Here is a 15708-nt window from a genome sequence, read left to right as displayed (position 1 = left end):
TTATCACTCATATAATAATTTTCCAATTCTATTCTTCTTTCCTCATAACTTAATTGCCCTCCAATAGAGGTTTCTTTTTTTCTTCTCTTGAATTGTAACTGCCACCTATTATGGCATGTTATGCAGCCGTTTCTGGCTACTTATTTGTTTGCTATAAGTTTATTTTCTCGTTTTCGTTTTCCACTTCCTACTGCCCCAAAAGGATCGCTTAAAAAGGGCTGTTTGTCAATTAAAAACCTTATTCGTAAGTGTATAAACGTATGTGACAAACATAATAAAGTGTTTAAAGTGTTGAGAGAGAGAGAGAGAGAGAGAGAGAGAGAGAGAGAGAGAGAGAGAGAGAGAGAGAGAGAGAGAGAGAGAGAGAGAGAGAGAGACTGACAAGCAGATTGACTATCTGATTATAGTCGATGTCACGTAACTTGGCATGGATTTTTTTTAGGGAGGGAATCGCGGACTTGGGATCATTGCTTGGGTGATGGCCTTATCGCGCTCATTGGCCTGTTGTTAAGTTGTTCCTACATGCAGCGAAGTGACTCAATATTCCTGTCAAAATCCCTTTTGAGTTATAAGGTATCTGGTGATAGATATACATATTAGTTTAAAGACGTCTTTATCATACAATGTGTGGGTGTCAAACTGTTGAAGATAAACGTGAACGACACATCAAACAAAACTTAGCAAGATGGCGCTCCTATAAAGACTTGCCTGCGCCATAACGGGCTGGGGCCGATCATCATTCCAGGCCAAGTTAGCCTTCCAGGGCAAAAGGCAAAAATGTAATAAAAACGTCGGAACTAAACGGAAGGGGCAACATCCAGTGACTGAAACGAGAAATTTGATATCTGAAAGAACTGTAAAGGCTTGATTCTTTTCCTACTTTTACCACCTATACAAAGTGCCAGTCTGCAGTCCACACAATATCCTTAAAGCTCGTCTGTTGTAAGATTTATTGGTATTTTGTGAGTCGTAATGTGTAGTGATGCTACGTAGTCATTATGTAAACAGTTGCCTTAGGGAAGTACTTTCTCTCATCATGCTATTATGAAATTCGAGGCATATTTTCATTATTTGTTTGTAACAAATGGCCATAAGGAAGAACAGTTAAATGAATATTTTTCATTTCCATTCCATCATTCCATCATTGTCCGCAGAGGCCGAGACACAGCAGGCTATGTTAATTGCAAACGGAATTTGATGCAGGTTAGAGCCAGTTTAACAATCGGCCAATGAGCGGCGCAGAAACCATTACTTAATCAATGATGCCAATTTAACGAGTAATAGAGATTTACTGGTACGCATATTATGAAAGTTGTTGATTTTGAGGAGGAATAGTTGGATTTTTATAGAGTTGAACTCTAAACCTCGACTCGGACTCCATGTCCTTGGGTATTAGTTAGGTGTTTTCTCCCTCGTTGAATTGTGAACGATTTATATCTGAAGACAATATCTGTGACCTTGGCACCAGTGCATGGAAGCGATGCTGATTCACTCCCATGCCAGGGTTCTCAAGTTTTCGAAGGTTTTATCCACCAACTTTTGTGCTGTCTCCCGCGTGAGGATATCATTTGCATAAGTGAGGCTGTACATTAGGCAGCCATGGAGGGTATGGAACAGGTGGTACATCGGGTCGTTAAAGCAGGAGGTGACCCTAATGAGGTGCGTCAGCCGCACTTGCTGCCCCTCCGTCTGTACAAGCCTGTCTGCGTTGCCCATGTTAGCTGCGCCATAGTCAATCTCAGGGTATGGTCGCTCATCAAAAAGGTCATCTTTGTCCCTTCCTTGTAATTCCAGTGTTATCTTTATGACGTACATCACCGCTTCTTTCTCTTGGAGCATTTGACCAATTTTCTTATGTACGATTCTAGCGTATTCCCAGAAGTTGTCCCGCCACTTTGCTGGCGTCGAAACGATGTTCTGGAGAGCCATCATGTGCACGCCCAAGGTCCCTGCCGTGTCGCCTGACCAGTAACGTCGCATACTGACGGTGTGCATCTCGTTAATGTGGTACTCGTCCTGCTCAAGGCCTCCCTCTCGTAGAAAGTCAACGAGACCCACGTTGAACACAGCCACCAGACCACTGTTCACGGTGACTTGCTCTTTCTTGCATTTCTTTATGAATCTCTGGGTTGTTTCCCTGTCCAGGTCCGCCAAAACAATCTGACACCTGAAGTTGGGGTCCATGGGCATCGGATAAATTCGAGGAATATGTTTCTCTTCAGTCTTCAACTTCTTAATTTTATCCATCAGCAGCTTTAGGTGATTCTCGTCCTTTTCAAGATCAGCTTTCCTGGCATTAAGTATGGCATCTGTCTCCTCTCCGGCGACCAGCCTCCCAAGCTGAACTGTGTCGTCGATTGCAGTACCAGTGACCACGTTGTCCAAGATGTGAAGAAACGCGTCCGTAATGAAAATGTTTGTGGTACCGTCAGCGATACCGTGGTGGTTAGCAAGCAGCATCAGACGGGTGTGAGGAAAGTCGGCATCCAGTTCTGATCGTACACTAGGGACAGTGGCGTCACAAGGCAGGACGCGGGCGCACCACAGTGGGCCATCAGTGGTGGGGAATTTGTGATGTAGCAGCGATTCTATGGCCTGGGTCACGTCTTTTGTGTCCATCACCTGGGGAAAAGGAAAATATTGGGTTGAAATGTGATGTTTTTAGTTAAGAAAGAGACGGCGAGGGTTAATAAAATATGAAGTGTACAAGTCTGTGACGCGCCATTTAGACGGAAATGAAAAACATTATTGATATTTAAAGAACTACGATGAAGAGACTGAGTCTGGCACAAATCTTTGTTTTCCAAACTACCCTCATACGGTTTATATCCTTCTCACTGTACGTTTACCTCCAGTTCCCTTTCTGCACGATATATCTCTGCTGTGGCAGACGGCCATTGTTCTTCCCGTATCAATTCAATTCAGTTTATTTATCCGGCACTTGATCTTCATCTTGATCATTGGCGTCAAGTTGGTGCCCATAGAATTTTATTTAAAGTTTTTAAGAATAATCGGCATCCCTTACAAAATGCTTTGTCAGATCTATTTATTTGGTATTTTGTGTGATTCAACTTGTTGTATCTACAGCTTCTATACCCTGAAGGGAGGCTTTGATAGCTTATCATAATAATAATAATAATAATAATAATAATAATAATAATAATAATAATAATAATGATAAACTTATCTCCCACTGTCTTTATGTTGTTCAATAATGAACATCTTCCCAAAACAAACTGTACTATCCACTCGTACGCCGACGACTCCACTTTGAGTTGCTAAACACTTTTTGACCGAAGACCGTCCCTGTAGAGACTACAAGACTCTCGGATGAACGCTGCAGAACGTTTAACCTCAGACCTTACTATCATTTCTGAATGGGGCAAGAGGAACTTGATGTCCTTTAGTGCCTCAAAAGCTCAATTTCTCCATCTGTCAACTCGACACACTCCTCAAAACACCTATCCCCTATTCCTCGACAACACACAGCTGTCCTCTTCTTCTACAATAAACATTCTCGGTCTGTCCTTAACTAAAAAAAAAACCTGGAAACTCCTCTCTTGCTAAATCAGCTTACTCGAGGTTGGGCATCCTGTATCGTGTCTGCTAGTTATATTCCCCCTCACAGATGATGTCCATATACAGGGACTGTGTCCTCCCTTGAATGGAATATGCATCTCATATGTGTGGGTGGGTGTGGGTGTGTGGGGGGGTAGCTAACACGCAGCTCTGCTAGGTTGAGTTGTGTTGCATCACTTTCTATCTCATATCGATATTTCCATTTTGATTGCTCTTTTGGACTTGCTATAGTCGATCGACTCTAACTTAAGCCCTGTGGCTTGGCCCGGGGAAACCCCCATTGTTTACACATCTAGCGATGACCTGCACATGGCGATTTGCCTCACTGTTAGTCTGTACGTTATTTATTTATATATATATATATATATATATATATATATATATATATATATATATATATATATATATATATATATATATATATATATATATATATATATATAGATATAGATATATATTCACAATACGACTGCAGGGAGTTATGTATTGCTAGGGATTTGAGTGCACAACTACTACTCTATAAACATAGCAATTTACTTGGCAACGTGGCTGATGAGATGGGGCCGCACCATTCACCCTTCCGCCACCACGGAAGACTAACGTAGGTCTCACTCACGCGTCCTGCACAGCCACGCAAAATAGATTATATATATCGTAAATAGAGGGAGAGAGAGGGGTGATGGTAGCGAGCTCCTCCGAGGAGAGTGATGGGAGTTATGTGGCAGAAGCGCGGCTCAGGGGAGCCGTGGCTAAAGGCTCAAGTTCGATTCGGTAGAATATATCTGCATGCTACACTCCCCCCCCCTCCCACCCCCCCCACTCCCCAAGCTGCGACCCAGCCGCACACGACTATCTACTCTTGCTCAATCTTATTCTCTCCAAATTCCTTTTGCAAAAGTTAACCAGCATCTTCTTTATTTTACTCCTTCCGCTGGTAAACTCTGGAACAACCTTCCTTGTCTCTATTTCCTCCTGCCTACCATATGGCCTCTTTCAAGAGAAGAGCATCTTTTTCCCGAAACTGACCTCTCTTTTGGCCTTTTGTTCTTTTTCCTTTTATCGGAGCAGCGTCTAGATGGCTTTTTTGTTTTATTGCCTTAGCTGTCTTTGCTGCAAACAAATCAAACTTTTAGGAATATTAGTGGCAAGCCAGATTTTCTTCCTATAGGAAATAACGATCTGGCAATAAGGGTAACGTTAATCCTGCAGTGGGCAACGTTAATCCTGCAGTGGGCAACGTTAATACTGTAGTGGGCAACGTTAATACTGTAGTGGGCAACGTTAATACTGTAGTGGGCAACGTTAATACTGTAGTGGGCAACGTTAATCCTGCAGTGGGCAACGTTAATACTGTAGTGGGCAACGTTAATACTGTAGTGGGCAACGTTAATACTGTAGTGGGCAACGTTAATACTGTAGTGGGCAACGTTAATCCTGCAGTGGGCAACGTTAATCCTGTAGTGGGCAACGTTAATCCTGCAGTGGGCAACGTTAATACTGTAGTGGGCAACGTTAATACTGTAGTGGGCAACGTTAATCCTGCAGTGGGCAACGTTAATACTGTAGTGGGCAACGTTAATACTGTAGTGGGCAACGTTAATACTGTAGTGTCAGCAGTCTGTCTTCGTTGCCTATTATGACCTCTCAGGCCAGTTCACGCCCGTCTTATATATAGTTTTGACGTACTCGCTCGCATTATGGTTGTCCCAAAGAATATACGGACTTAAATTTATTCAGTGGTTGTTTATCCCATCACTGCAAACACAGACAACATGCTGAACAACATGGCGCAGTGAGTAGGATCTTTGGAAAAAAAGTGACAATAAATATACGTAGCCGGTTGGCGCCACTGCTCTGTCCCTGCCCGCGTTCCCGTCGTGACCCCACTGAAGCCTCTCCAGGCCTTACCAGTAACAGTGTTGCGTTGTGTGGTGCCTCCTGCGTGCTCCAGGTGTTTTGGAGGTTGTCACTAAGCATTAGTTATCGTTTCCTGTTAAGGTGACTAGATAACCCCAAGCCGCTGCCTCGTTAGCTCCGCTTACCTTTGTGGAGCTATTTACAATTTTCATGCGGTCCATAGGTAGTGAAACGCCGCCACTGTATATCGTCAAATAACGCAGTATAAGTGAAACCTATATGGGCAGCCGCGGTTATCGAGAACAAATTCCGTGGTGGCGTAACTGTCACCTTGCCCGCCACCCCCACCGCAGCCTTGCTCGCCGGGTCTGTGACATCTGGCCGCGGCCACCTGGCCGCAGACTAACTGACCCCGGGAAACTGGCCGCGGCCTGCTGACCGCCAAATTTAGCAATAAGACTAGTCGCCACGGTCCAACTCGCCGCCATATGGAACTTTTTGATGTTGATGGATACAATTGTGTTTGATAAAACAAGAGGGTTAAAATTTCTTTATGGAGTGCTTTATTGGAATATAAAAATATAAGATACTTATGCAAAAATGCTAAAATTTCAGAATTACTTTATTAATTAAGTAAACGAGAAAAATATAAGATGCAACTGCAAAAATCTACGAAAAGTTATTGGCAAGTCCCTAAGATATTCAACATAGTTTCGACCCTCAAATTCACTGACAATTGCTTTGATTCTCTCATCTACTTGTCTGTATTTCTTCAACTTGACAGGTGGATCTTGCCCTGTGATCAGCTGCTCGGAATATAGGTCTCTTCCATGTTGGACTTTTTTCAAACAATCAGTAAATTTCCAAACAGTAGGATGTTGCATTCCAAGTTCATTTTGCAGTCTTCCATAAACATCTTCTGCGTTATCTTTTGTCCTGTCTTCGTCATTTAAGGAGAGTTCATAAACGTTCCACATTTCCTGTGGAAAAAGTAGAGCACGTCTGCCATTACCTCTTCTTTTTCTTCTGCCAACACAGGTGTCCTCAAGCCAATCATGAAGCACTTGAAGTTCATCTGGTGGCTTCAGTTACATATTCCATGGGAACAAAATTTAATGCCAGGGTCTGTTTTTTTTTCTCTCCTACTTCTCCCAACACACAGTCGTTTTCATCACAACTATCATAGAGCTGTCACAGACTTATCGAGGTCACCGCCCGATTGTTTTTAATAAAAATGAAAATGCGGGTTAACGGAGGAGGTTAATGGGTCCTTTAAGGGTTGCCAAATATCATAATGATTAAAAATTAAGAGAGTCGTATCTTATAAATCCGACCTCAGTCAGTCATCAAGAGATTCGTGTCTTATTAACACAATCACATATGTGTCTGCGGCGGTCAGTTGGCCGCGGCGAATCGGTCGGCGGCTAGGTGGCCGAGGCCAGTTGCCACAGTCCCTTGCCCGCCACCTTACCAAACCGTCACCGAATCTTCGTCTTCCCGTGAACTACCACTCCCTCCTTCCTTGGTCTTTGTCCCGCCAGCGATGGCGCAACCCCGCCTTCTCCCGTGTCGGGAGGAAAACATAACTTTTGGAGGCATTGCTTGCAAGTGTCTTGCTGAAACGCTCCTCCTTCCCTCCTCATGATACCACCAAGCCAGAGAAAAGGCATACGCCACAGCATGGCGCCACTGATTCAGCATTGGGGGCATATGTCACGGCCTTTGTCAACCCCCCACAGCCCCCCACTTGACGGGACGTTCCTATGCATCCGTAAGTTGAGGCGTCGATGGGAGGATTATGCCACCATGGTCGACCTGGCGAGAATTGTCCTGTTAATGGCGTGCTTGTCGTCAGAAACACAGCGGATTCTAAAGTACACGCTTCAGGTTCCTTCCCGATTCATCACGTCCTGTGGAAGAGGTGCTCGACCTTCTGCAGAAGCACGTTAGGGATCGGAACTAGGAAGCCCTCCGTCGACACACCTTCTCCAACTGTAACATACCGAGAGTTAGGGCTTCGACGACTTCCTTGCACGTCTAAAGAGTCTGTCGGAGTAGACTGACGTGCGTGCATAACAGAATGCACGCTGCAAGAAGACCTGGATGACGCCCATGCCGGAACGGAACGGACAGTTGTTGCAGCGACTCATTTCCATTGACGCTTGCTGCACGCTTCAGGAAGCAGTGACGGTGCGTTGGTCTTGTGATGCCACCAAGTCTGCGACCATACGGGCCCCGCCCGCCTCCTGCTCTTTGAGGACTCGCACAGTACAAGAGGGGAAAAAAGCGGCCCATACGACGGTTGCTGACGCACACACTACCACACTCCGACCCAACACTGCATACAGGAGCTGTGCCGCGCAGCACGGGCATAAGCAGTAACGGTAAGCTCTGAGGGGCTTGAACCCTCGCCCGGGCTGTATGCCAAAGGCTGGCCCGCATAAGCTATTCCGTTGCAGTGACCTGCTATGGGTGTGGTCGCAAAGAGCACAGGTTCCACATCATCAAATGCCCTGCAAAAGGGTCTCAGTGCAACGTTTGTCGTCACTTCGGGCACTACGAAAGGTCCAGCAACCAACACAAGCCCATGCATCCACTCCTTGGAGTAGGTAGGAAGACACCTACCGAACGGGCGCAAGCCACTCCCGGTGAGGTATATATGGGAAGTGAGGAGGGTGCTGAAGCCCTCCAAAGACCCTTCCCATTACCTCACTAACCGTTTCCCTATTATCTCATCTACACCAGAGAGTAGTTCAGCATGCTCTTTAAAGACAGATCCTCTTCTATCCACACCACACTACATTCATACAACACACACCTTTTCCCAAAATTCAAAATTCAAAATGGCTTTCAACAACAGTGCCTCGGAATCCCCGCTGGGGGGTGGGGGGGGGGGGCACAAATTCCCCCAGGGAGGACTACCCTTCCGGCTGCCGATCTGAGAGGTGCCTTGATAACTCCTCGAGCCTTTTTCTTCTCAATTTCTGCAACATTCGCGGTCTTCGTTCTAATTTTCATTCTGTGAAACACCATCTCTCCTCCTCTAAACCTCACCTTCTCTTCCTCCCCGAGACACAGGTTTCTGAAGCTACTGACAGCAATCTCTATTCTGTTCCCTCCTACTATCTCTATCCTAAATTTGAATCCAAAGCTGGATGTTGCGTCTACGTGCGCAACGACATCACTTGTTCTCGTGCCCACGACCTATCAAAGCAGATACTAGTATCTGGCACGCCGGTACCAAAGTGTGTGAGTCGAGGGGCGGAGCGCCTTGGTGACTCCACCCTGAGCCGCACCGAGGCCACTTCACCTCCACCAAGCCCAACCAGGTCGGAACTGCTTGTTCTCCACAACTACATTTGTGGCGGTGGCAGGTCCCCCGATGAAAATCCACCTGCATGATGACGCAGTCATTTGCGATACACACTCCTCGGCTTATCCTCTCGCCTTCAGGGAAGCCGCCATGAAAGAACTGGGTTATATGAAGCGCTGACTGCTACAAGAGGCCAAGCGCCAAAAGTAAACAAACGAGAAAACTGCATGTAAAGGTAATGACACTGCGTGCGTCGGTCGTTCACCATCGCTTTACCTGTCTCGTGTGTCCTGTACAGAGTATATGCAACTATGTGTTATATTTCGTTAGAGACTACATTTTCTTGGCTTTTACATGATATACATTGATTTCGTAATGTTGAATAACAAAAGAGTTATAAAATGATGAATAATGCAGTGTGTTAAGCAGGAACAATTTTCGGATTTTGAAAGTTTCACATGGCCCAGTAATTACTACCTTGGAAAAAACAATCAATTGATAGACAGCATCTCTTAATAGTTCATTTAGGACAGGTCTTAGACTCCTAAGTAAAAGATTAACTGTACGTATGTTCGTTGAATGACAATAATTTTAGTCCTCCCCGCAGGCGCCACCCTATCCGCGGGAGGGAGGGACGACGCGTAACGCTGCCAGACGTACGACACCCTCCTCCTTGTGTTCCCTTCCACTACACTTCTTCCCCACTCGTCCCTCTCTCTCTCTCTCTCTCTCTCTCTCTCTCTCAGAATGCATAGGCACTTACCATTATCACATTATTATTATTTTTTTTAATTTGTTTTCATTTCACTCTATATTGTAACCTACTCATTTTCATTCCCCTTCGTCTCTCTCTCTCTCTCTCTCTCTCTCTCTCTCTCTCTCTCTCTCTCTCTCTCTCTCCTAGTCGCTTAGAATGCTTAGGTAATTAACATTACCACATTTTTATGAATTTTACTAATAAAAAAAAAATCATTATACCGAATAACTCCTACTATTGTCATAAATCTTACTGGTCAACCACCACATTTCAAACTCTTGGGCAGTGTTTTCGTTGTGTCCTCACAAGTGAAGTATTTTTCAAACAACCATAAAAATACACGTCGTAAAAGTTTCTCTTGATGGTCATCCTTATAGTACACAATTTACTGTGAAACTGGCAGATAGACTGTGATGTTGATTGACGGACTGTGAGGTTGACAGCCGTGCACTGTGTGGTTGACAGACGGACTGTGAGGCTAATTGGCACTGTAATGTTGACAGACACTGGGAGATTGACACCGAGATTGATTGGCACTGTAAGGTTGACATTGTGAGAATGGTTGGCACTGTGAAGATAATACTGAGAAGTCGAGACACTGTGAGGTTGATTGGGACTGTAAAGTTGAAAAACTGTGAGGTTCATTGGCACTGTGAGATTGACATTGTGAGAATGGTTGGCACTGTGAGGATAATACTGAGAAGTCGAGACACTGTGAGGTTGATTGGGACTGTAAAGTTGAAAAACTGTGAGGTTCATTGGCACTGTGAGAGTGAACACAGTGTGTGAGGTTGACAGACAAAGTGAGGTTGAGAGACACTGTCAGGTTGACAAACAGTAAGGTTGACACACTGTGTGGTTGAATGAAACTGTGAGGTTGACAGACACTGTGTGGTTGACAGACACTGAGATTGAGAGACCCTGTGAGGTTGAGACAGTGAGGTTAAGACACTGTGAGGTTGAATGACACTCTGAAGTTGACAGGCACTGTGAGGTTGAATGACACTGTGATGTTGATAGACAATGAGATTGACACACTGAGGTTGAACGTCACTGATGTTGACATAAACTGAGGTTAACAGACACAGTGAGGTTGACGATCTGAGGTTAACACTGTTAGGTTGAATGAGTGAGGTTGACAATGTGAAGTTGACAGACACTGAGGTTGGAAGGCACAGTAAGGTTGACAATCTGAGGTCGACACTGTTACGTTGAATGACACAGTGAGGTTCAGATACTGCGGTTGACAATATGAGGTTGAAACTTTGAGGTTGACAGATAATGAGGTTGACAGACACTGTGTGGTTGATAGACACTGTGAGATTGACACACTGAGGTTGAGAGACACTGTGAGGTTGACAAACTATGAGGCTGAATGATACTTTGTGGATGACTGGCACTGTGAGGTTGAATGACACCGTGATGTCGACACGCTATGAGGTTGACAGACAATATGAGTATGAATGACACTGTGAGGTTGACATACATTGTGAGGTTGAATGACACAGTGAGATTGAATGACACTGTGAGATTGAATGACACCGTGATCTCGAGACGCTCTGAGGTATACTAGACAATATGAGTATGAATGACACTGTGAGGTTGAATGACACTGTAAGATTGAATGATACCGTGATGTCGACACGCTGTGAGGTATACATGACAATATGAGTATGAATGACACTGTGAGGTTGAATGACACTGTAAGATTGAATGATACCGTGATGTCGACACGCTGTGAGGTATACATGACAATATGAGTATGAATGACACTGTGAGGTTGAATGACACTGGGAGGGTTCAGGCACTGTGAGGTTGACAGACACCGAGGTTGACACACTGTGAGGTTAAATGAAACTCTGAGGTTGAATAACATTGTGAGGTTGACAGACACCGTGAGGTTGAATGACACCGTGAGGTTGACAGACACTGTGATGTTGACAGACACTGTGATGTTGAGACACTGTGAGGTTGACAGACACTGTGATGTTGACAGACACTGTGATGTTGAGACACTGTGAGGTTGACAGACACTGTGATGTTGAGACACTGTGAGGTTGACAGACACTGTGATGTTGACAGACACTGTGATGTTGAGACAATGTGAGGTTGACAGACAATGTGAAGTTGAATGACACCATGAGGTTGACATACACTGTGAGGTTGATATACACTGTGAGGTTGACAGACACTGTTGACAGACACTGTGAGGTTGAATGACACCGTGAAGTTGAATGACATTGTGAGGTTGACAGACACTGTGATGTTGACAGACACTGTAAGGTTGACAGACACTGTGAGGCTGAATGACACTGTGAGGTTGACAGACACTGTGAGGTTGACAGACACTGAAGTTGACAGACACTGTGATGTTGACAGACACTGTGAGGCTGAATGACACTGTGAGGTTGACAGACACTGTGATGTTGACAGACACTGTGAGGTTGACAGACACTGTGAGGCTGAATGACACTGTGAGGTTGACAGACACTGTGATGTTGACAGACACTGTGAGGTTGACAGACACTGTAAGGTTGACAGACACTGTGAGGCTGAATGACACTGTGAGGTTGACAGACACTGTGATGTTGACAGACACTGTGAGGTTGACAGACACTGAAGTTGACAGACACTGTGATGTTGACAGACACTGTGATGTTGACAGCCCCTGTAAAGTTGACAGACACTGTGAATTTGAATGACACTGTGAGAGTTCAGACATTGTGAGGTTGAATGACATCGTGATGTTGACAGATAATGTGAGGTTAAATCACTTTGAGGCTGAATGACTGTGAGGTTGACAGGCACTGTGGGGTTGACACTGAGGTTGACATTGTATGGTTGACACTGAGGTTGATAGGTACTCTGAAGTTGCAGCATTGTGAGGTTGAAACTTGAGACACTTTGAGATTGACACACTTTGAAGTTGACACACTTTGAGGTTGACACTCTTTGAGGTTGACACACTTGAGGTTGATGCACTCAGGTTGAATGACACGCTGTGAGGTTGACACTGAGGTGAGAGACACTTTAATGTTGACACTCTCAGGTTGAAACCTACTACGAGGTTAACACTGAAGTTGTAGATACTGTGAGGTTGAAAGACACTCTGAGGTTGACAGACTGTAAGGTCGAAGGACACTGTAAGGTTGATTAGCACTGTGAGGTAAAAAGACACAGTAAGATTGATTGACACTGTAAGGTCGGAAGACACTGTATGGTTGATTGGCGTTGTGAGGTTGACAGACTAAGGTTGACACTGTAAGGTTGATTGGCACTGTGAAGTAGACACCCACTATAAGGTTGATTGGCACTGTGAGGTCGAAAGATGCTATGAGGTTGATAAAGTGAGGTTGATTGATATTATGAAGTTGACAGACACTGTGAGGTTTGAGACACTGTGAGGTTGATTGACACAATGAGGTTGACAATGTGAGGTTGACTGACACTGTGAAATTAACACACTGTGAGGTTGACAGAATATGAGTTTGATACAGTGAGGCTGACAGATACTTGAAGTTGATTGACACCATGAGCGTGTTAGGTTGGCAGACACACTAACTAAGACTGGCCGTAGAATGGAGTTGAGACGTTGACACCTGACACACTGGATGATGTAGTAGAATGAATGCCCCTGAGCACCTGATGTCAAGGTCGTGACTTTTTATTACGTCTAGGCTGACGCAAAAGTAGCATGGTGGTGTCCGTGCCCGAAATGGAAGGTCTTCGGCTGAATTTGTGTTTTCTCGGACCCATTTACAGTTAATTTACTCGAAATATGGAATGAGTGGTCATCAATGAATATTAGCATGTGATAAAATTCAATGTGACTATGTTGAATGTAGTCTGCCAATGACAATTTATAATTAATACAGTGCATATTAGCATAATACATAGGTATTTGTCACATGCAGCCCTATTATGACACGCCCATTGTACCCTCTCTCTTCCTCCCCTCCCTCCCTCCTTCCCACCATGACTTCCTTCACTTACGTAACCTTGCCTCTCTCTCTCTCTCTCCTTCTTCTTCTTCTTCTTCTTCTTCTTCTTATATTCATTGATAATGTTGTGCTGGAAGCTTCCCCCGGCGTCCATGGGGCTCTAGAAGGGTCCGGGAAGAGCGAGCAGGGGGGCGGGAAGTGTTGCCAACTCGCACATACTTTTGCTACATGTTCTTGTATGATCTAAAATATACTGTAACATTCTAGACTGTACTGTTCTGGATATATATAGGAGAAGAGGGCGAGAGAGTCCCAGTCCCAGTCATAGTAAGCTAGTGGCCAGTGAAGAGTCAAGAGTGAAGTGAAGTGAAGGGTAGGCGGTGGCCGAACTGGTAGCGTACTGGACCCACATTCACCGCGTGATGGACGACGCGGGTTCGAATCCTCACGCTACCACTCGGATTTTTCAGTCACCGCCGAGTGGCTTAAAACTACCCACATGCTGTCCAGAAGACCACCTATCAACCCGGACTCTAGATTCTAGGATTAAAGATGAGCTCCGGGAGGGCAGCATGAGCCAATGCAAGATGGCGCCACTATAAACACTCGCCTGCGCCAGAACGGGCTGGGCCGACCATCAGGCCCCACCTGGAAGAAGCCTTGGGCCGACCATCAGGCCCCACCGGGAAGATGCCTACCGGCGCAATAGGCAACAACGTAAAAAAAAAAAAAAAAAAAAAAAAAAACTACGTACTAAGGAAGAATATTAAACTACAGAAGTTGTGCAAAGTGTTTACATATCTCCCTCCCACGGAGTCTAGTGACGGCGACACGGAACCCAAGTAATACGTCCGGCATAACAATAATTTGCACTGGATGGACGGGTGACAATTTTTTTCTAGCGCCGCTGCATTCATCATTAACAAACGAAAACCCTAATGCATATTCCCAACAACAACACACGTAAAATTGCAGAAAACTAAGCAAACAAAATAAAAATGATGAGTGCCCGACACACGACGTGTTGGTGCTTCCCCGTCCCCCCCTCCCCCACCCCCTCCGCCAGGGCCCCTCCCCCACCCCCTCCGCCAGGGCCCCTCCCCCACCCTCACCATCGCCGCCGCGCGCCATGTTTGCCGGGGTTAGCTTCCGGCCGGCGACTGAAATGTTCGTATAAATGTCTTTGTGTTTTCAATATGTGGATATTTATCTGCATTTTAAGGACACTATCGTGTTCATGAGAGATTTTCCTACGAATTGCAATGTAGATTTCAGCTTTCAATGAACCAACTTTCGAATAAAGCGAGCAAAAGTAAAACATGTTATAAACATTTTTTAACATCGTCACAGTTCAACTCATCGTAAAACCATTTTCTATTTTGATTTGTCAAGTTTTTACACTACTTCTTGATTCTACAGTTACTGCTGAGTCTGATGGTGTCAACAGAAACTGACTATCTCGTATATGAAGTTAGCTATGGCATGTAATATAAAAACGTCTCATTCAATCATGCAAGATGTAGCCTGTCATCAGTGTGCAGCCAATCAGCTGCGACCTTGGCCTTGGCGCCAGCAATGCCGTACGAAAGTTTGGGCTGGCTGGTGAGGCACGTATTGCTAGATAAACCTTACGTATCAAAGCCCCTCCAATAAAGTTCCTTTATTCTGCCAGTTAAAGAAAGATTCATGTATATGATGATAATTTTTGGGTAACAGTAGTGTATACTAATGTTTTGTGTTAGAATTAACCACGATTATCAACAACTGCCTCTTCAAACGTGGGATATTTACTGAGTGAGACTGTGATGGCAATGACATGGTTGATGAGCTACACACTACTATGATTAATCAACGTTTGCTGCACGCACAGCAGAGCTACGATCATATTACTGTTATTTCTAAGAAGGGGAAATTATAAAACCAAAGTACACTTAATTCAATTTCACGGTGGTTGGCGCCTGGTCCCTTGTCGCACCCGGGCACTCATATGATGGCTCAATGCATCATCGCCCCGCTGGCGACGACTCATTCCTTGGTGTCACCAAATGGCTGAGGCCAAGCTTAACGGTGGGTACGCATCGCCGCCGACCTGTCTAAACTCAAAAGCCATGTGTCCCATCTAGCTCTTTCACCCACACCCTTTACATCCATAAAGAGTATGGAACCGAGTGCATGGTTTTCATTATGGTCGACACCCTTTGGAGGAACTGGCAAATTCTGCTGGCAGAGAAAGACCAGTCACTCACCACCTGTATGAAGCC

The 15708-nt window shown here is 45.0% G+C and overlaps 1 protein-coding gene across 1 annotated transcript in view; it reads right to left on the bottom strand.

The window, feature by feature from the left end:
* Positions 1-354: 354 nt before the first annotated feature.
* Positions 355-15708, bottom strand: part of LOC127002469 (uncharacterized) — a 31801-nt gene continuing 16447 nt past the window's right edge. Inside the window, exon 4 of the mRNA XM_050868454.1 lies at positions 355-2626. Coding sequence (XP_050724411.1) covers positions 1489-2626 — 1138 coding nt within the window. The 3' untranslated portion in view covers positions 355-1488. The remainder of the gene's footprint in view (positions 2627-15708) is intronic.

The sequence above is a fragment of the Eriocheir sinensis genome, chromosome 23 (genome assembly GCF_024679095.1).
Source record: "Eriocheir sinensis breed Jianghai 21 chromosome 23, ASM2467909v1, whole genome shotgun sequence".
NCBI classification, from domain to species: domain Eukaryota; kingdom Metazoa; phylum Arthropoda; class Malacostraca; order Decapoda; family Varunidae; genus Eriocheir; species Eriocheir sinensis.
This window is presented reverse-complemented; position numbering and strand designations above follow the sequence as displayed.